Raw genomic sequence first — 23,012 nt, forward strand, 5'->3', positions numbered from 1 at the left:
CGATAGTGGAAACGAGCCCTAAGGGAGGTTAATGTTGTTAGTTGTATGTGGTAGAGGTTATTGTTAGGCATAGGCGGTGGGGGTCAGTGCTAGGTGTAGGCATGGGGGGAGGTTAGAGTTGGGCTTCTTTTCCACGAACAGTTGAACTGTGTGCTCAGCAAGCAGTGAGCAGTTACCAGGCAGCAGTGAGCAGTTATGAGAGCTTGAGAGGCATTTCAATGCCTATCAACAGTCCATGGAAGAGAGGCCTAAGTTGTATGGAAGGGGGGGGGGGGGGGGGGTAGTGTTAGCATAGGTGATGGGGTGTAGGTATGGGGGGAGGTTAGGCCTCTTTTCCACAGACTGTTGATAGGCAGTGAAATGCCTCTCAAACTCTCACAACTGCTCACTGCTACCTGGTAACTGCTCGTTGCTGCCTGGTAACTGCTTGCTGAGCACACAGCTCAACAGTCCATGGAAAAGAGACCTTAGGGCCCTTTTGCACAAGCAGTTGATGGGCAGCTCGCGTCTCCAGGACAAGAAAACCTCGGACTGCGCCTGTGCAGTAAGCTCGTGGAGACACGACCGGGAGCGTGCACTATTCGTCTTGTTAGACGAATAATTGCCCGGTACCGGCAGCTGGGAAGTGGTGATCGGAGGAGGACGGCGCGGGACATAACAGCTACAGGGGGCTGATAGAAGCCCCAGGTAAGTCTCAGTTTTTGTTTTTTTCACTCTACAGAACCCCTTTTATGTTTGCTTGTTTAGGCTGAAGTTCCTCTTTCATCTCACCTGTTTGAGCACGACATTCTGCAGGATGTATACCGGAGCGTAGGCCGTCTGCGCGGTGCTGGTGTACGGCGAGGATCCGGCTGTACTGGCCCACGCCGACACAGAGGTTTCCTCCGAGCTCTGGCTATCCGAACTGCTGTCTGCAAATGAGAGTGTCAGAGGTTAATGCACAGACACGCCAGGAGATCACCACTCACCCTAAAGCCTGCCACACACTTTCAATTATGATTGGTCAATCACTCACCAATTTTACCACCCCCATGTAGTATAAGGGTCAACAGACAATACTGTGAACAGATTTTGCAGGTAAGCTCTCATACTACACTAGAATCCCTTTATAGTAAACTCCAAGGGACCAGGAAAAGTAGTTTACTATATCAGAATTGGTCATACATTGTATATTTATATAGACGCATTTGCTGGGACCTGAGGACTGAGTTTACTATATCCAGAGGTTTCACTATATCAGAGTTTACTATAAGGAGATTCTACTGTACATGGAATCTGGCCCGTCATTGTCCACTCAAAACTGGATTTGTGTACCAGACTTAATGACATCCAATTGTGATTGGCCAATAATTGCCCAATTGTACCACCTCAATGTAGGTTGAGAGCTTACCTACACAAACACAATCTGGCCATCCTATTCAAAATGTGTTGGCCTTCATACTACATGGAGGTGATATTTATTGGCCAATCAAAATTGGATGTGTGTATGCGCCCTAAGTATTAATTGATAATATTGTCCAACTCCGACAACCAATCCCCAGCTTTCTTTTCTTTCTAACATGCTGCACCTTAAATCCAGAAGAGGAAATTAACGAGATGATAATAATTTCAGATCAGTGCAAATGTGATGTTAATTTTATGCATACTTAACACAATGTGTCACAGTATCACGTGTCGTGTCTCCTTTTCCAAGCTGTCCTCCTTTCCCTGTTCACCCCAAGAGGGAGACCAGACTGAAAACTAGGCTGACAACAACAGCCAAGCAGCCACCAAACCAAATAGCACCAGCTCAGCAACTCCAAGCCACCACAGCCCAGCAAAGCCTACGGTAAATTATTAGTGTGACCAATTATCTACAACAGTTCAGCAACCCTCCAGCAAAGCCAGACCAAGCTACCAGAGCCCAGCAAAGCCTAAATCATAAGTGACCAGTTACCTACACCAGATCCGAAACCCTCCAGCAAAGCCAGACCAAGCTACCAGAGCCCAGCAAAGCCTAAATCATAAGTGACCAGTTATCTACACCAGATCAGAAACCCTCCAGCAAAGCCAGACCAAGCCACCAGAGCATAGCAAAGCCTAAATCATAAGTGACCAGTTACCTACAACAGATCAGCAACCCTCCAGCAAAGCCAGACCAAGCCACCAGAGCCCAGCAAAGTCAAAACCACCAATGTGTGACACAGTGTCAACTCCTCCACAGCACCACTTAAGAAATACCAGGCAATGCAACCAGGACCAGCAAAACTAAAGCCACCAGAATATGATTGACTGTCAAGACTATCACAGCCCCACTCCAGCAATACCAGGCCAAGCCACCACAGCCCAGCAAAGACGAAAACTCTTGTGTCTTGCTGTCAACACCAGGTGAGCACCACTACAGCCAAGGCAGTACCAAGTAAACAGGAGCAGAACTACCCAGAGTGCCATTTGGCCAGCTCCAGTTCTCCTCCAGCTATGCCAGACCAAGCCAGCACCAGCCCAGCACCAAGCCTCCAGCATTACCAGGCCAAACCATCACAGCCCAGCAAAGCTGAAAACTCATGTGTCCTGCTGTCAACACCAGCTTAGCACCACTACAGCCGAGGCAGTAGTAAGTTAACAGGCGCAGAACTACCAAGTGTGTGCCATTTGGTCAGCACCAGCTCCAGTACTCCTCCAGCAATGCCAGACCAGTCCAGCACCAAGCCAGCAAGATCAAAACTAGCAGAGTGTGACCAGCTGTCGACACCAGCTGACCACTACTCTCGCCAAGCCAAAACCAGGCCAACAAGATTAAAACTAGCAAAGTGTGACATGCTGTCGACAACAGCTGACCACTATTGTGGCCAAGCCAAAACCAGGCCAACAAGATTAAAAGTAGCAGAGTGTGACCAGTTATTAATACCAGCTCAGAACTACTCCGCCAAGCCAGCAGCAGAAAGTAACCAACTGTCAGAACTTTCTCAGCACCACTCCAGCTATGCCAGTCCAAGCCAGCACCAGGCCGGCAAATCACAGGAATCAAGCAAGGCTAACCCAGACAGGCCAGCATAACTCAACAAGACCAAAACCGACACAGTGCGTTCAGCTGACAACACTGGCTTAGTTCCCACCCAGAAAACCCAACCAAGACAAACCCAGCCAGGCCAGCAAGTTGCACTAGCCAACAAGCCAAGAAAGGCTAACCTATCCAGGTCACCACAGAGCAGCATCAATAAGCAAGTACCTGATCTGCCATGCGAGGCTAGTACCAGCAGTCAACACCGCTGTAACGCCAGCTAAGGTTACAACAGGGCAGCTAGCCACACAAGCCAAGCAAGACTAACCTAGCCAGGCCAATACAGCTCAGTAGCACTACAGCAATGCCAGACCGAACTTTCAAACAGGTGGTCCTTTCAGGCTGGGTCTGTTTGCTTTGTTTTCCCTCTAGTAGTGTATGTGGATGGGGACCTCCCCATGGACAGTACAATCAGACACTCCCTGAAGACTGGTAGTGTGAGTAATACATTGTACAGAATGTACGCTCCTCCCTGTACAGTGTACACACGTGGAACTACCACTCCTCCAACCAGCATGGAACAGAACATTTCATTTACTACTTTCAGCCAAACCCTGACCTGAATCCCTGACCTCATTGCCTGCCTTGCCTTATATAATATATATGTACTCTATGTCTACGGGTGTAGGAATGTCTACTGGCGATCACACACAGGAATGCTACCATTTACCTGCCTGAAAAGACTTGTTTAATTGATACAATTGTTTAAAGGTAGTCCTACATCAGGTGATGATGGGCAGACCAAGAGACAAATCTCTGATCGAATGTGATTAGAGAGAGATCTGTCGGCTGCCTATACACCACAGGCCGATTCCCGATTCGGCATGAAATCTCTTGGGCATTGTCTGCCACTGCCCCCTAGTGTATAAATGTACCCTCCGTGTGGGCATTTATACATTACCTGCCCTGTTACGCCCACCGTGCGGTGCCCATCCGTTTTTGGAAACCCCCACTCTTCCATATGCACGCCGCCAGCATATAGCAAGTGACGTCACACAAGCGACATGCCGGCGGCGTGTATACCACTAATGGAGTGGTCCTTTAAAAAAATGGTACTTGGTATCACTTTCTCTGTAAGGTGGGGGGGGGGGGGAAATTGATTTGATTTGATTCTCTATAAAACTCCCAGAGGTTCTGCATAAAGCTCCAACATATTACACAGCAATAAAACGTTATGACTGTTGTGTGGCATCCTGTACATGTAAAGTACATCTTGCAGTGATATTGCCTCACACTGTAGTAAATGCGTGTGTAGAGAAAGGCCTGTACCTGAATACCCAGAATCCTTTTCACTTTCGCTCTGCAGCTGGGATTTCACTTTGGGTTCTTTCCCTGCTTGCGTTTCCTCATGATTCTCTTGCTTTGGGGTGGGGGGTCCCGTCTCCGCCGGTGGGGATTTCATGGCTTTCCGATAACGATCTGGAACCAGTCTGCTGAGGGGAAGAAACAAGAGAAATCAGAGACATCCATCCAATCGTTTCCTGTCGGAGTCATGTGATTATAGCAGACACAGTGTTTGCCAGCAACCATATGGAACAGGAAGAATAATATTTGCAGTGAGCTTTCCTGCTGTACAATATGTGTGTATTTGTGAACAGAGGCCGCTGCGGCTATATCTATTTGTGGACATACGCTGTAGCCTGGGTACCGCCATGTGTTTGTGTTGGAGCTTTGTCGCTGCTGTACCCGCTGTGCAAGATCCATTGCTCATACACCATACAGATGCTAGTAAACCGATGTTGGGGGTGGGTATAGTATATAGCTCTTTTCCAGACTGCAGTGATTGAAATCTACGCCGGTTGGCACCTGTTCTCTCTGCCAGGGCAAAGATTTCAATCCTCCCCGCTGCACGCTACCGCTGTTTGCGCCAATCTCTCACTGCTGCAGCCCACTCGCCCTGCTGTCGTTAGGACAGCAGAGCTCCCTGAGCTGGTCAGGAGCCTATTTCATTAGATCCTGACCTTGTGATCACTGTGAGCCAATCTTATTGGCTCACGTTGATCACAGGGTCAGAAGCCAATGAAATTGGCTTCTGACCGGCTCGGGGAACTCTGCCATCATAGTGACAGCAGAGTAAGGGGGCTACAGCGACGGGTGAACATCCAGAGCTGTGGGTCCATGCGGTGTAACTTTGGCATGTGACTGCAGCACAACTGTAGCCAAGAGATCAGCATGACAGCCATGCAACTGGTATTGTTTATAAGGGAACGAAGATGGCAGCCTCCATATCCCTGTCACTTCAGGCTCCCCCTTTAAAGGGAACCTAAACTGAGAGGGATATGGATATTTCCTTTTAAACTATACCAGTTGCCTGACTCTCCTGCTGATCAATTTGCTGCAGTAGTATCTGGATCATCTCAAACATGCATGCAGATAATTCAGTCTGACTTCAGTCAGAGCACCTGATCTGCATGCTTGTTAAGGGGCTGTGGCTAAAAGTATTAGAGACACAGGATCAGCAGGAGAGTCAGGCAACTGGTATTATTTTTAAAGGAAAAATCCACATCCTTCTCAGTTTAGGTTCCCTTTAAATTGACCTTAGAGAATATGGTAGGAACATAAGTCAATATTACACTGTCTAAAGAGATACTAGTGGTATTACTGTACACAGTGTACTATGTTATTTGTAGCACTGTATGGTTTTTTTTTTATAGTGTTATAATGTTTTAAGACAGTCATTTCCCAGCTGCTTCTGATCACGGTGACTCACTGAGTTTCTTCCCTTGCTTGACGAGTGGTGAGTGTGATTGGCCGGTCCTGTCTGCTTTGTTTTCCCTTTGGCAGTAGATGTGGATGTAAAGTACACACAGACACTCCCTGAAGATGGGTGGTGTGAGTAACACATTGCACAGTACAGAGTGTACGCTCCTCCCTGTACAGTGTACACACGTGGAGCTACACTGCTCCCACCAGCATGGAACAACAGAACAGAGTGTTTCCAACTTTCACCTACTACTCCTGCCAGCCAAACCCTGGCCTCGATCCCTGCCCAGTCTGGACACAGTGCTGATTTATATATACTGTGTGTACATTATGTATCTGAGGATACAGCAATGGCACCATGTATCAGCTTAAATTAGACTTTTGTTGACAGAATTGTTTAACACTATTATATTATTTATGTGAGTACGTCAAATATCAGATTGTTATCGTGCCTCAAATTTTCTGGCATGGCCCTGTAAGTCATTCAAAGTCATTGGGACAGACAAAGTGTTAAGGTGGCCATACATGCAGAGTCGTTACAAAAATCATCTGACTCCTCAGTTTAGGAAACCTCCAACTCCGACTTCAGATACCAAAAATGGCCCGACTCCTTGACTCTGACTCCTTTGTCTAATTGTTATCAGGATTGTGGATTTGGTACAAAAAATAAAATCACCTGACTCCGACTCCTCACAGGGATGTATACTGAACCCCCTTATCTCTATATATGATGCTCCAGGGATGTATACTGAACCCCCTTACCTCTATATATGATGCAGCAGGGATGTATACTGATCCCCCTTACCTATATATGATGCTCCAGGGATGTATACTGATCCCCCTTACCTCTATATATGATGTACCAGGGATGTATACTGATCCCCCTTACCTCTATATATGATGCTCCAGGGATGTATACTGAACCCCCTTACCTCTATATATGATGCAGCAGGGATGTATACTGATCCCCCTTACCTCTATATATGATGCACCAGGGATGTATACTGATCCCCCTTACCTCTATATATGATGCTCCAGGGATGTATACTGATCCCCCTTACCTCTATATATGATGTACCAGGGATGTATACTGATCCCCCTTACCTCTATATAAGATGTACCAGGGATGTGTACTGATCCCCCTTACCTCTATATATGATGCACCAAGGATGTGTACTGATATCCCTTACCTCTATATATGATGCACCAGGGATGTATACTGATCCCCCTTACCTCTATATATGATGCACCAGGGATGTATACTGATCTCCCTCACCTCTGTGTGTGATGCACCAGGGATGTATACTGACCACCCTTACCTCTATATGATGTACCAGGGATGTGTACTGATCCCCCTTACCTCTATATATGATGCACCAGGGATGTATACTGATCCCCCTTACCTCTATATGATGTACCAGGGATGTATACTGATCCCCCTTACCTCTATATATGATGCACCAGGGATGTATACTGATCCCCCTTACCTCTATATATGATGCAGCAGGGATGTATACTGATCCCCCTTACCTCTATATATGATGCACCAGGGATGTATACTGATCCCCCTTACCTCTATATATGATGCTCCAGGGATGTATACTGATCCCCCTTACCTCTATATATGATGGAGCAGGGATGTATACTGACCCCCCTTACCTCTATATGATGTACCAGGGATGTATACTGATCCCCCTTACCTCTATATATGATGTACCAGGGATGTGTACTGATCCCCCTTACCTCTATATATGATGCACCAAGGATGTGTACTGATATCCCTTACCTCTATATATGATGCACCAGGGATGTATACTGATCCCCCTTACCTCTATATATGATGCACCAGGGATGTATACTGATCTCCCTTACCTCTGTGTGTGATGCACCAGGGATGTATACTGACCACCCTTACCTCTATATGATGTACCAGGGATGTATACTGATCCCCCTTACCTCTATATATGATGCTCCAGGGATGTATACTGATCCCCCTTACCTCTATATATGATGCACCAGGGATGTATACTGATCCCCCTTACCTCTATATATGATGTACCAGGGATGTGTACTGATCCCCCTTACCTCTATATATGATGCACCAAGGATGTGTACTGATATCCCTTACCTCTATATATGATGCACCAGGGATGTATACTGATCCCCCTTACCTCTATATATGATGCACCAGGGATGTATACTGATCTCCCTTACCTCTGTGTGTGATGCACCAGGGATGTATACTGACCACCCTTACCTCTATATGATGTACCAGGGATGTGTACTGATCCCCCTTACCTCTATATATGATGCACCAGGGATGTATACTGATCCCCCTTACCTCTATATATGATGCACCAGGGATGTATACTGATCCCCCTTACCTCTATATGATGCTCCATGAATGTATACTGATCCCCCTTACCTCTATATGATGTACCAGGGATGTGTACTGATCCCTTGTACCTCTATATATGTATATACACACATATAATGCACTAAAGATGCATACACGCGTATGCTGGTCTCCCTTACATACGTATATTATATAATAGGAATAAACAGACCTACATACTGATTCAGCTGACTTCTCTATCTGATGTAATAGCAGTGCGATGAATCATAAACTGATCTCTTTTGCATATACAGTAGAATCTCGTAATCCTACACTCTGATATGACAAACCTCTTGCTATAGTGAGCTCAGATCCTGGGTCCCGACCACGTGCCTGTATGAGTATATAATATATGATCGATCCTGATAGAGTAAACTACTTGGCCAGGTCCCTTGCAGTTTACTGTAAGGGGATCTTACTGTATTTTTCACCAAATACGATCTTTTGATTTGATTTTTATGATCGAATTGTGAAAATTAGATTTATGAAGACAATCGATAAGGAACGATTCTTTAGTGGATTGCTTAGTACTATAAAATCGATCCGAAAGTTGGATCCATTTGAAGAAAGAATCGTTCACTAAATGTAAATAATCCATAATTGCCTTCCTGATTACCGGTAGTTGCGATCGTTCAAATTGCATCGAAAGATCGCATTTAGTGAAAAATGGTACCGTTAATGGGAACCTTATAGATAAGGAGTGCATAGAATGACCTCTTGAGCCTCTATATACGATGCCTTAGGCTAGGTACACACAATACAATTTTCCGTCAGATCGACGGGTCGAATCAGTATATTTCCGGCATGTCTGATCTTCTGACAAGATCGATTTTCATATCAGTACTGCCCACAATTGATCACGTTATCAATTCGAGAGCAGATCAGACATGTCCGAAAAGTCGATCTGATGGGAAATTGCATCTTGTGTGCCTAGCATTAGGATTAAATAGACTACTATACCAATATGCCTTTGCCGTTATATAAAATGTAATAGGGTTGTTTACGGTCATAAATCGATATCCAAATCCAAAAAAAAGCTTTATTGGCAGGACCAAATACATTGAGCATTGCCCAAGCAAAACATTAGCATGGGAGGGGGTGGTTGTGGGATTATAGGGAAGGGTATAGGGGGTTGGGGTATACAGTCCATAAGAGTGTGGAGGATATAGGGGTCTACTGGGGTATATAGTCCATAGGGGTGAAGAGGGAATAGGTGGAAGTATAAGGACCGTACAGTCCATATAGGGCAGCATGGTGGCGTGGTGGACAGCACTCTCGACTTGCAGCGCTGGGTCCCCGGTGGGGTTCCTGGTTTCCTCCCATATCCCAAAAACATACAGATAAGTTAAAGCGAAAATGAAAATTCACCAAAAACAAAACGTTTCACTTACCTGGGGCTTCTGCCAGCCCCTTGCAGCCGTCCTGTCCAGCGCTGTCTTCATATGATCCACTGTTCTCCCGCCGCGGTGCAGTTTCGTTACCGCCGTCTTGTAAGTCGACGGCAACTGCGCCTGCGCAGCCCTGGCCATGCGTATCCTTCTTTGCGTTCCCGTCCGCAATAGCGTCCTGCAGGACCCACCGCGGCGAGAGAAGGGAGGATCATTGAGAACCAGCATGGGACAGGATGGCTGCATGGGGCTGGCAGAAGCCCCAGGTAAGGGAAACTCTTTGATTTTGGTGAATCTTCAGTTCTGTTTTAATTGCCTTCCCCTAAATTGGCTCAAGACTACTATACAAACACTACACAATACATATAGACTTACGACTATGGTAGGGATTAGATTGTGAGCCCCTCTGAGGGACAGTTAGTGACAAGAGCATATATACTCTGTGCAGCACCGCAGAAGATGTCAGCGATATAATCACATAATATTAATAAATAATGCAGTCCATGGAGTATCATGTTCCTATTTGTGTATGATAATAAATATATATATATATATATATATATATATATATATATATATATATATATATATATATATCATACACATATGTACAGGCAGACACGCTCCATGCAGAACACGGAGTGGAATTCTTACCTTGTTGCAGTTGTTGCTGATTTCAGCCTTGTGTGAACACTTCTGTATTGAGCTCTCAGCATTGCTCCCTCTCACTCTTCTTGCTCTGGCCCTTCCCCCTGTCCATCCTCTTCCCCGCCCCTTTTTGATGGTTCTGTATATAATAGTTAGAGGCTGGGCGTGGTTACACTTTTGTGCTATGACTGGGCATGTATTCTGCGAGAGAACATGTTACATAATGGGCTGCTGCACATGGACTTTATAATCTGCTGCTGCTGCTGCTGGTGTGACTCTGCACATCATGTGACCAGCTGCACCATGCCCCTCTGCACATTAACCCCCTGGCATCCTGGAGAAAATCAGTATGGGCCCTTGGACCACCCAGGGGCCCAGTGGCGTAGCTAAGGAGCTGTGGGCCCCAATGCAAGTTTTACAATGGTGCCCCCCAAGCACTCTATACATAACAATTGATACGGCGCACCAAAACCTGCCAATGGCAACTACAGTGTCAGAGGTGCAAGAAGGGGATGGGGAGCTGTTTGTGAATGATTACTACTATTCAAAGTATCTCCAGAAGTGATTATTATGAGCCCAGGACCAATAGAGAGCTAATGCTGTAGTTGAGGGAGAGCACTTCGGGGCCCCGATGCGGTTGCAACCTCTGCAACCCCTGTTGCTACGCCCCTGCAGGGGCCACTAAACATAATCGTGTGGCCCCCCCTCAACCCCCCTGCTGTATACACTATAGGTGTTCACCAGAATCCCTTACTAAAAATCATAGAGTGATCTGCCTATACTCAATCAAATCTGATTAATAAGAGTACAAAACGATTAACTGTACCCCAAAAATATTGCTCATATATAGAGGGATATATAGGGCAACCAATCTGTCATCTCTGGGATCATCTGCCTTTCGTCTCCTCTGTAGGTTTCTATATTGCAGTTTGTCGGTTTCAGTATTTTCGTATCAGTCCCCTCCTCCTCCTCTACCCCCCCTCCATGCAGCATGTCTGTGTGTGTGATCAGATTGTCGTGACGTACAACAACACTCGCCCGGCCATGTGCTGGGGATTAACCCGTGAGTGACAGCAGCAAAGGGGATAGAGGGAGATACAGAGAAACCAGGAGAGAGATGGGAGGTGTGAGCTCAGCTGTAGAGAAAGGAAAGTGATGATGAGAGCTGAGTGTACAGCTATAGAGAGGTATAGAAGAGAGCTGAGTGCACAGCTATAGAGAGGTATAGAAGAGAGCTGAGTGCACAGCTATAGAGAGGTATAGAGGAGAGCGGAGTGCACAGCTATAGAGAGGTATAGAGGGGAGAGCTGAGTGCACAGCTATAGAGAGTTATATAAGAGAGCTGAGTGTACAGCTATAGAGAGGTATAGAAGAGAGCTGAGTGCACAGCTATAGAGAGGTATAGAAGAGAGCTGAGTGCACAGCTATAGAGAGGTATAGAAGAGAGCTGAGTGTACAGCTATAGAGAGGTATAGAAGAGAGCTGAGTGTACAGCTATAGAGAGGTATAGAGGAGAGAGCGGAGTGCACAGCTATAGAGAGGTATAGAGGGGAGTGGAGAGAGCTGAGTGCACAGCTATAGAGAGGTATAGAAGAGAGCTGAGTGTACAGCTATAGAGAGGTATAGAAGAGAGCTGAGTGCACAACTATAGAGAGGTATAGAGGAAAGAGCGGAGTGCACAGCTATAGAGAGGTATAGAGGGGAGTGGAGAGAGCTGACTGCACAGCTATAGAGAGGTATAGAAGAGAGCTGAGTGTACAACTATAGAGAGGTATAGAAGAGAGCTGAGTGCACAACTATAGAGAGGTATAGAGGAAAGAGCGGAGTGCACAGCTATAGAGGGGAGTGGAGAGAGCTGAGTGCACAGCTATAGAGGGGAGTGGAGAGAGCTGAGTGCACAGCTATAGAGAGGAATAGAGGGGAGTGGAGAGAGCTGAGTGCACAGCTATAGAGGGGAGTGGAGAGAGCTGAGTGCACAGCTATAGAGAGTTATAGAGGAGAGCGCGGAGTGCACAGCTATAGAGAGGTATAGAGGGGAGTGGAGAGAGCGGAGTGCACAGCTATAGAGGAGAGAGCAGAGTGCACAGCTATAGAGAGGTATAGAGGGGAGTGGAGAGAGCTGAGTGCACAGCTATAGAGAGGTATAGAGGGGAGTGGAGTGAGCTAAGTGCACAGCTATAGAGGAGAGTGAAGAGAGCGGAGTGCACAGCTATAGAGAGGTATAGAGGAGAGGGAAGAGAGCGGAGTGCACAGCTAAGGAGAGGTATAGAGGGGAGTAGAGAGCGCGGAGTGCACAGCTAAGGAGAGGTATAGAAGAGAGCGGAGTCCACGGCTATAGAGAGGTATAGAAGAGAGTGGAGTGCACAGCTATAGAGAGGTATAGAAGAGAGTGAAGAGAGCGGAGTGCACAGCTATAGAGAGGTATAGAGGGGAGAGCTGAGTGCACAGCTATAGAGAGGTATAGAGGAGAGAGCTGAGTGCACAGCTATAGAGAGGTATAATGGAGAGAGCTGAGTGCACAGCTATAGAGAGGTATAGAAAAGAGTGGAGTGCACAGCTATATAGAGGTATAGAGGAGAGAGCTGAGTGCACAGATATAGAGAGGTATAAAGGAGAGAGCTGAGTGCACAGCTATAGAGAGGTATAGAAGAGAGCAGAGTGCACAGCTATAGGGAGGTATAAAGGGGAGTAGAGAGCGCGGAGTGCACAGCTAAGGAGAGGTATAGAAGAGAGCGGAGTGCACAGCTATAGAGAGGAATAGAGGAGAGAGCAGAGTGCACAGCTATAGAGAGCTATACAGGGGAGTAGAGAGAGCGGAGTGCACAGCTATAGAGAGGTATAGACGATAGTGAAGAGAGCGGAGTGCACAGCTATAGAGAGGTATAGAGGAGAGAGCAGAGTGCACAGCTATAGAGAGCTATACAGGGGAGTAGAGAGAGCGGAGTGCACAGCTATAGAGAGATATAGACGAGAGTAAAGAGAGAGCAGAGTGCACAGCTATAGAGAGGTATAGAGGGAAATGGAGAGAGCTGAGTGCACAGCTATAGAGAGGTATAGAAGAGAGCTGAGTGCACAGCTATAGAGGGGAGTGGAGAGAACTGAGTGCACAGCTATAGAGTGGTATAGAAGAGAGCTGGGTGCACAGCTATAGAGAGGTATAGAGGGGAGTGGAGAGAGCTGAGTGCACAGCTATAGAGAGGTATAGATGGGAGTGGAGAGAGCTGAGTGCACAGCTATAGAGAGGTATAGAAGAGAGCTGAGTGCACAGCTATAGAGAGGTATAGATGGGAGTGGAGAGAGCTGAGTGCACAGCTATAGAGAGGTATAGAAGAGAGCTGAGTGCACAGCTATAGAGAGGTATAGAGGAGAGTGGACAGAGCAGAGTGCACAGCTATAGAGAGGTATAGATGGGAGTGGAGAGAGCTGAGTGCACAGCTATAGAGAGGTATAGAGGGGAGTGGAGAGAGCTGAGTGCACAGCTTTAGAGACGTATAGAGGACAGAGCTGAGTGCACAGCTATAGAGTGGTATAGAAGAGAGCTAGGTGCACAGCTATAGAGAGGTATAGATGGGAGTGGAGAGAGCTGAGTGCACAGCTATAGAGTGGAGTGGAGAGAGCTGAATGCACAGCTATAAAGGGGAGTGGAGAGAGCTGAGTGCACAGCTATAGAGAGGTATAGAGGGGAGTGGAGAGAGCTGAGTGCACAGCTATAGAGAGGTATAGAGGGGAGCGGAGAAAGCTGAGTGCACAGCTATAGAGGAGAGTGGAGAGAGCTGAGTGCACAGCTATAGAGTGGAGTGGAGAGAGCTGAATGCACAGCTATAAAGGGGAGTCGAGAGAGCTGAGTGCACAGCTATAGAGAGGTATAGAGGGGAGTGGAGAGAGCTGAGTGCACAGCTATAGAGAGGAGTGGAGAGAGCTGAGTGCACAGCTATAGAGAGGTATAGAGGGGAGCGGAGAGAGCTGAGTGCACAGCTATAGAGTGGAGTGGAGAGAGCTGAATGCACAGCTATAGAGTGGAGTGGAGAGAGCTGAATGCACAGCTATAGAGTGGAGTGGAGAGAGCTGAGTGCACAGCTATAGAGAGGTATAGAGGGGAGTGGAGAGAGCTGAGTGCACAGCTATAGAGTGGAGTGGAGAAAGCTGAGTGCAGAGCTATAGAGAGGTATAGAGGGAAGTGGAGAGAGCTTAGTGCACAGCTATAGAGAGGTACAGAAGAGAGTGAAGTGAGTGGAGTGCACTGCTATAGAGAGGTATAGAGGGGAGTGAGAGAGCAGAGTGCACAGCTATAGAGGGGAGCGGAGAGAGCTGAGTGCACAGCTATAGAGAGGTATAGAGGGGAGTGAAAGAGCAGAGTGCACAGCTATAGAAAGGTATAGAGGGGAGTAGAGAGCGCGGAGTGCACAGCTAAGGAGAGGTATAGAAGAGAGTGAAGAGAGCGGAGTGCACAGCTATAGAGGGGACGGGAGAGAGCTGAGTGCACAGCTATAGAGATCTATAGAGGGGAGTAGAGAGAGCTGAGTGTACAGCTATAGAGAGGTATAGAAGACAGTGAAGAGAGCTGAGTGCACAGCTATAGAGAGGTATAGAGGGGAGTGGAGAGAGCTGAGTGCACAGCTATAGAGAGGTATAGAGGGGAGTGGAGAGAGCTGAGTGCACAGCTATAGAGAGATATAGAGGGGAGTGGAGAGAGCTGAGTGTACAGCTATAGAGAGGTATAGAAGACAGTGAAGAGGGCTGAGTGCACAGCTATAGAGAGGTATAGAGGGGAGTGGAGAGAGCTGAGTGCACAGCTATAGAGAGCTATAGAGGGGAGTAGAGATAGCTGAGTGTACAGCTATAGAGAGGTATAGAAGACAGTGAAGAGAGCTGAGTGCACAGCTATAGAGAGGTATAGAGGGGAGTGGAGAGAGCTGAGTGCACAGCTATAGAGAGGTATAGAGGGGAGTGGAGAGAGCTGAGTGCACAGCTATAGAGAGGTATAGAGGGGAGTGGAGAGAGCTGAGTGCACAGCTATAGAGGGGAGCGGAGAGAGCTGAGTGCACAGCTATAGAGAGGTATAGAGGAGAGAGCTGAGTGCACAGCTATAGAGTGGAGTGGAGAGAGCTGAGTGCACAGCTATCGAGAGGTATAGAGGAGAGTGGAGAGAACTGAGTGCACAGCTATAGAGAGGTATAGAGGATAGTGGACAGAGCCGAGTGCACAGCTATAGAGAGGTATAGAGGGGAGTGGAGAGAGCTGAGTGCACAGCTATAGAGAGGTATAGAGTGGAGAGAGCTGAGTGCACAGCTATAGAGAGGTATAGAGTGGAGAGAGCTGAGTGCACAGCTATAGAATGGAGTGGAGAGAGCTGAGTGCACAGCTATAGAGTGGAGAGAGCTGAGTGCAGAGCTATAGAGTGGATTGGAGAGCTGAGTGCACAGCTATAGAGAGGTATAGAGGAGAGTGGACAGAGCTGAGTGCACAGCTATAGAGAGGTTTAAGGTGCATACATACATCAGACTATAGTCTTTGGAAAATGAAAGATCACAGACCAATCTTACCCCCTTCCATGCAGTATGAGAGCCATACTCTACACAGTCTATTCTACGGAGCTGAACTCCCCATCAGAAAAAAAATCTTTGCAAGATGCTGCACACACAGATGCTGTACAGACACAAAAGATCAGTATCTGCAAAAGATCTGTTCCTGCCATAAATCCATTCCTGCAAATTGCAATGATAGCCTATGAGATCTGCAGATCATCATACACACATGATTTAACTGACATTCATCTGCAGATCAGATCCACCAGGATGGATTTTCAGATCTGCAGATGATTGCTTGATCTGCAGATGAATGTACTGAGGGTACCTCTGGGGCTACCTAATACTAAGGGGCAAACGTGGCTATCTACGCCAGGCAGGGGATGTAGGGGACAGCCAACATTCTTGCAGTGGTGTTTGGCGGCGTACAAGAGAAATCGCCACTGGGAGACTTGGGTGCAGGATACAGCCGGTATATGGCTGATCCTGCTTCTGCACAAGTCCCGGCCGTGGTAATTACTATTCCCCCTCCAGGTCCATGTGGATAGTGCGGGAATGAAATAATTCGGCTTCCAGCAATTGCTGGAGGCCGAATTATAGTATTTAAAAAGTAACTTCAGCTCCGTCTTCTGACGGCGCCAAAGTTACTCACTGTGCGCCACTATAGCTGTAATTCCTATTACGGCCTATAGTGGCGCCGGCCGCGCCCAAATCTCCTGCGCTGGAATAGCAGTGTTTGGTTTGGTGGGTGTTTGTAGGTTTGTGGAGGGCAAAGGCTAGATTGTCAGAAAAGCTGTGCTTATAGGCTTCTGTGATGTAAATTCAGGCCTGACGATGACCAAATAATAATTGTCAGTCACGGGTGGCTCCACCTTACTGCGTAGGCGGGGCCATCCTCGCCCATGCACATACCTGAAGAGGGGCGCGGCCCCAATGTTCATTTTCCAGGCACCAGAGACCGCCGTGGGAAGGCTCTATAGGATCCAGAGGTGAGTATGTGTTTTCATACCCAAAGTTTGCCTTCATACCTCTCAACTTTTTAAAATAAGAAAGAGGGATGCTTAGGCCACACCCCTAACCATGCCCCTGACACACCCATAGCCACGCCTACCATAAAGATTTCATAAGAATCATTCAAACCACACTGGTCCTTTCTATCCTGGTTCATTTTCTTTCACATTGACATTTGAAAATAAGATATATATCAATTTAAAGGATGAGAAAAAAAGTTTTGAGTCCATTAACCCCCTTGGCGTTATGATTCTTGATGATGGATTTTAGGTTCTAAAAGCGTTGCAATTTTTTGCACCCTTTCAGACCCTAAAACCTGGAAAAAAAATCATGCTGCCAGGGAGATCTGCAGCATTTCTACAACCACTCACCAGTGTTGCCAACCGCCCGTAAATGTACGGGCAGCCCGTAATTTTTGATACAAATTAAGCTGCCCGTGAATTCCGTAAGGAATTCAGCAGCGTCCGTAAAAGGGCGGCCGCCCGCTCTGTTGCAGGAGGACAGCAGCGCAGTGGAGGAAAAGCTGTGGCATCAGCGGTGGAGAAGGGGGGCAATCTCCCCCCCCTTCTCTCACCTTAGTGCTCTCCCTCCCTCGCTGACTGTCCCCCTCCTGATCTAAGTGACGAGTGGCTGGCAGTGGCGTTTGGCAGCGGGCGGGACTTACCTTCCGTCTCGCTTCTGCGCCGGAAGTTCTGCTGCTCTGGTCTGTACCAGACCAGAGTAGCAGCAATTCATCCCACGCCGGCGACGAGAGAAGACGCAGGTAAGTTCCGCTCGCTGCCACTGCCAGCCACTCGTCACTTAGTTCAGGAGGGGAGAGCGAGCGAGGGAGAGCACTAAGGTGAGAGAAGGGGGGGGGGGGGGAATTGCCCCCCTTCTCCGCCGCTGATGCCACAGCTCTCCCTCCACTGCGCTGCTCTCCTCCTGCTTTGGGGGGTCACCTAGCTACCCATGGGCACATATAACCCTGGCTACATCTACTGGGCACATATAACCCTGGCTACATCTACTGGGCACATATAACCCTGGCTACATCTACTGGGCACATATAACCCTGGCTACATCTACTGGGCACATATAACCCTGGCTACATCTACTGGGCACATATAACCCTGGCTACATATACTGGGGACATATAACCCTGGCTACATATACTGGGGACATATAACCCTGGCTACATATACTGGGGACATATAACCCTGGCTACCCATGGCCACATATACCTCTGCTACATATACTGGGCACATATACCCCTGCCTACATATACTGGGGACATATACCTCTGGCTACATATACTGGGCACATATACCCCTGCCTACATATACTGGGGACATAAACCTCTGGCTACATATACTGGGCACATGTATCTGCTGGCTACATATACTGAGGACACTGGCTGTTTGCCATAATGTGCATGTACTAGTGAAAAGCTGTCTCTTATGTGCATGTACTGGTGAAACGATGTCTCTTATGTGCATTTACTGGTGAAAAGCTGTCTCTTATGTGCATTTACTGGTGAAAAGCTTTCTCTTATTATGTGCATTTACTGGTGAAAAGCTGTCTCTTATTATGTGCATTTACTGGTGAAAAGCTGTCTCTTATGTTCATTTACTGGTGAAAAGGTGTCTCTCATTACGTGCATTTACCGGTGAAAAGCTGTCTCTCATTACGTGCATTTACTGGTGAAAAGCTGTCTCTCATTACGTTCATTCACTGGTGAAAAGCTGTCTGTCATTACGTGCATTCACTGGTGAAAGGCTGTCTCTTATGTGCATTTACTGGTGAAAAGCTGTCTGTCATTACGTGCATTTACTGGTGAAAAGCTGTCTCTTATTATGTGCATTTACTGGTGAAAAGCTGTCTCTCATTAAGTGCATTTACTGGTGATAAGCTGTCTCTCATTACGTGCATTCACTGGTGAAAAGCTGTCTGTCATTACGTACATTTACTGGTGAAAGGCTGTCTCTTATGTGCATTTACTGGTGAAACGCTGTCTCTCATTATGTGCATTTACTTGCCATGCCCACTTTAGTCGCCTCAGATTTCCTCGAACATGTTGCCCCCATTTGACTGCCCCCTCATATGTGCCAGTCTAGAACCGGCCCTGTACCCCTGCCTACATATACTGGGCACATATACCCCTGGCTACCTGTTCTGGGGACAGCTCTCCCCCTGGCTACCTGTTCTGGGGACATCTATACCCCTGGCCACCTATTCTGGGGACACCTATAGACCTGGGGCTACCTATTTTTGGGGAACCACTGCTGTCAGATTAAATGTATTTTGGGGAACTGCTGCCAGATTATGTGTATGTTGGGGGAATCGCTGCTGCCAGATTACATCTATTTTTTGGGAACCACTGCCATATTATCTGTATTTTGGAAGAACCTCTGCCAGATTACGTGGATTTTTGGTGAAATGCTGTAAGATTACATGTATTTTGGGGGAATGGGGGGGAAACACTATGGCAGAGCTCAAACTTCCCTGGCAGACCTTTTACAGCAATATTAAAATCATGTATATTTGGCCCCACCCATGACCACGCCCACATTCTGTTGCGTGGCCACGCCCAATTTTTCGGCGTTTTGTCAGTAAAAAAAATCTTTTGTCAGTACATGTTTAGGTATTTGTCAGTAAAAAATAACGTGAAAGGTTGGCAACACTGCCACTCACCTCACTGGCTCCAAGCTGCAATTATGCCTCCGGGTGGCGCTGCAACCGTAAAGTGAAATTCCTGGCTGTCATCATGATGACAGCCGGCAATCTCACTAGCAGGAAGCAGAGCCCGGAGGAGAGGAAGAAGAATGGTGCCCGACGTCGGGATCCCCCGGGAGGTATGTAGAGACACTCCCGCTGCGCACATTGCTCTGCACACAGCCTCCAGCGGCTACCCCGAGCAGAGGACGGGATTACCGACAGTTGGGAGCTATGCGCCTTCAGGAACCCGATGTGAGAGGGATGTGGAGGCTGCCATTTGTATTTCCTTGTGAGCAATGCCAGTTGCCTGGCTGCCCTGTTGATCTTCTGGCATAAGTTGAGTCAGAGTCAAAACCCTGGAACAAGCATATGGCTAATTGAGGAATTGAGTCAGCTGGGTCAGAGTACCTGATCTGCTGCATGCTTGTTCAGGGTCTAAAAATATTAGAGACAGGATCAGGAGGACTGTCAGGCAACTGGCCTGAACCCTTGCACAGGACTGAAAGAAAACAGAGGGAAATGCACCCTGTATGTATTTAGAGAGTTTAGCCTATCTCATCCGTGACTAAGGCCAAGTTGTAATTTGATCCCACAGCTGTGTCAGCTGACTGCCATGGCCAAGATATAACGGGTAAACACAGGATGTTAACAATACGTCTGCTTCCATGAAAGCAGGAAGTAGACACACTGCAGATTTATTGCAGGATTGTATCAGCTGTAACAAAGACATTTTTTCTTTAAAGGTTATTATGCTGTTGCTTATCTTTGAGAGCAGAGAGGAAGTTCTGAGTTCAGGTCCGCTTTAAAAGGAAATAAATATGGCAGCCTCCATATCCCTTTCATTTCAGGTTCCCTTTAATAATGTATTTTGCTGGGAGGATTGGTAGAATCTGATGGACAGTCCTAAGGCGGCGTCAGCATTCGCTGGTATACGGCGGGATATTCTGGGATGTGAAATGCGACCGCCGGCAGCGGCCTGGGAGACTTGGCAGAGCGGCAGGAATTTTTCAGGGAACGTTTGCGGCAATTCAACGATAAAAAAAAAACTGCAATCCACTGAGAAGTATTAAGGTTTACTGTACCCGAAGCTCCTCCCATCCCAGATGTTCTGTTCCCAAATGGTATTTCCTCCTCCCGCCGTAAATAAAATTACATAATGTTTGAATTGTACAGTAGATAGAGAGATGGCCGCAAGGTACAGAACGATCTAGCAGAACAGCGACACGCCCCCACATGTCCCGGGACATCCGCCAACAGGAACACGAGAGAACGCAGTGTAACAGGAGGACAGCCAAGCGTCTAACATGTGCTGGAGACTGCTGAACAGTGCATTGCTCTGCAATATGGCAGTTACAGAAGGTCACCGTGGTTACTGAGTTCTAGAAATAAAGGCCTCAATTCACTAAGATCATGCTGGAGATAATAAGACAAGAGAAAACTTGCCACCACACAGTGAGAGAGTTATCTTATCTCTTCATTCCTTAAGTTACCTCCTCTGTGGTTAAGTTACCTCCTCTGTAGTTATTTTCACACGCAGTTAATAAACAGCCTGTCTTTAACTTTAGAATTCTGGAGTTATTTTAAGGTTTGGAGAGTTAACTTAAAGACAGAAGAGGTAACAGTAGGTTTGCCTGAGGTAAAATGTTTCCTGAATACCACATGCCTTGTCACCATGGTGATAACACTAGAAACTTTATTAAAGACAGGAGATAAGCTTAGTGAATTGAGGCCAATGTCTCTATAAAGGCTGGGAGACCAGATCGAGTCTTGGCGGAGCAGGATCATCCGCCAGGTAACCTAGGCAGGTACCTGGGGCACATTGGTTGTCAAGGGACGCTCTTACTACCTTCTCTGATCTCTCTCCACTTCAGCTTACCAAAAAGACCACAAGCGGGCCCCCGAATCTATTACATTACCTAGGGCCCCATTACACCAGAGTGTACCAGAGATCTGGCGTTCAGCTGCGATCAGCCCCAGTAACTGGCTTAGTCAGGTCCAGTCTGGGTCTTCTGCGCATGCTCGGACCTTCCGTACATGCGCAGAAAACCCAGACTGATGCGACTGAAGGAGTTATTGGGGCTGATCCCGGCTGAACGGCAGGAGGACGGCAAGGGACTCACGCGTGTTTATGGGGCTGGAGGAAGCCTGGGAAAGTATCTATTCTTTGTACTTAAAGGAAATTAGCGAGCATTCTAACCGCTTCTGGACCTTGAAATCTATGATGTGTTTGGGGCCTGTTATTCCTGCCACGGCGTAGAGTTCAATTACAGCGCTGCTTGCGCCCGCCGATCCTGATGCTTTCCCATCCCTGCAGCCCGCTCGCTCTGCTGTCGGTATGTCAGCAGAGCTGCGTATGCCATTCAGGAGTCGATTTCATTGGCTCCTGACCGTGTGATTGGCTGTGAATAGCTGTGGTTGGCTCACAGTGATCACAGGGTCAGAGGCCATACTGCCAGCAGAGCCAATAGGCTCCAGCAATGGGAGAGCGACACAAACAGCAAGAGAGACGGGTCCATGCAGCGTGACATCGGTGAGCCCCGTTTTCTTACCAAAAGTCTCTTAAAGAGACTGTGTAAAGAAAAAAAAAACCTTCTGGGGGGAGGCCTCAGGGTCACAATGAAGCTTCCCCCTCCCCTGTAGCTGCAGGCAATCCAGCGCTGGCTCCCCCGAAGTCTCCCGCAATCCTCCCCCGACAAGGCTTGATTTATTTACCTCTCCTGGATCTTGCGCAGGCGCACTAGCAGCTCTTCGTTCGGGCCAGGCAGAAATAGCCGAGCCCCATTGTATCTGCTCTACTACGCAGGCGCAAAAGGACTCGCGCCTGTGCAGTAGAGCAGATCGATCGGGTTCAGCTATTTCTGCCTTAACCTGAATGAAGAGCGGCTAGTGCGCCTGCGCAGGATCATGTAAGGTAAATATTTACCTCGCCGCACTTTGGGGGACCCGGGCACATGAACGGAGGACACCGGAGGACGGGGGAAGCCTCGTTAGGATCCAGAGGTTCCCCCCTCCCGAGGTAAGTAATTCCCAGAGGCAGGACCGCATTTACCTCACAGGAGCCTATAGGCACAGATGTCCTGGCACCCCTAGACTTTGCTCTCCATGAACCTACAAACCCCTGCCGAACCGGACCGCTAGTGTGCTTGCTGTCCCAGCTGTCCCTTCTCCCTTGCTTCCCTTCCCGTCATATGTAGCTACAGGTACCCTTTAGTATTAGGTAGCCAGAAGTACTCACAGTATTAAGTAGCTAGAGGTGCCCCCAAGTATTAGATAGCTACAGGAACCTCAGTATTAAGTAGCTAGAGGTGCTGCTGACTGAAGGGAGATCTCATCAGTGGAATGCTGAGAGCAGGGTGAGTATCCTCTCATTTACACCCCGCTCAGGACTCTACATAGGGAAGGAGGGAAGGGAGGCACTCAGGGAAGGGGCTGAGCTGCCTCTCTATCATCAGGCGCCTGTAGGCACGTGCCTACAGTACCTTATGGTAAATCCAGCCCAGCCCTGCCCAGAGGGATTTCTTTTCGGATTACAGATTCTCTTTAAAGTGAAGCTTAAAGAGAGTCTGAAGCGAGAATAGATCTCGCTTCAGACCTCATAGCTAGCA

General features: G+C 47.7%; 1 protein-coding gene across 4 annotated transcripts in view; it reads right to left on the reverse strand.

Moving 5' to 3' along the window:
• The window catches only part of LOC137528663 (uncharacterized), a 46,732-nt gene that overhangs the window by 4,538 nt on the left and 19,182 nt on the right, over positions 1–23,012 (reverse strand). The window contains exons 1-3 of one of the 4 annotated variants that reach the window (XM_068250090.1): positions 10,181–10,291; positions 4,310–4,470; positions 772–911 (exon numbers count right to left, since the gene is read on the reverse strand). In XM_068250090.1, coding sequence (XP_068106191.1) covers positions 772–911; positions 4,310–4,470; positions 10,181–10,242 — 363 coding nt within the window. In that variant the 5' untranslated portion in view covers positions 10,243–10,291. Of the gene's footprint in view, positions 1–771; positions 912–4,309; positions 4,474–10,180; positions 10,292–23,012 lie in introns of those variants that run through there. The other 3 variants (XM_068250089.1, XM_068250088.1, XM_068250086.1) reach the window with 3 other exon arrangements.

This window comes from Hyperolius riggenbachi, chromosome 8 (genome assembly GCF_040937935.1).
Source record: "Hyperolius riggenbachi isolate aHypRig1 chromosome 8, aHypRig1.pri, whole genome shotgun sequence".
NCBI classification, from domain to species: Eukaryota; Metazoa; Chordata; class Amphibia; order Anura; family Hyperoliidae; genus Hyperolius; species Hyperolius riggenbachi.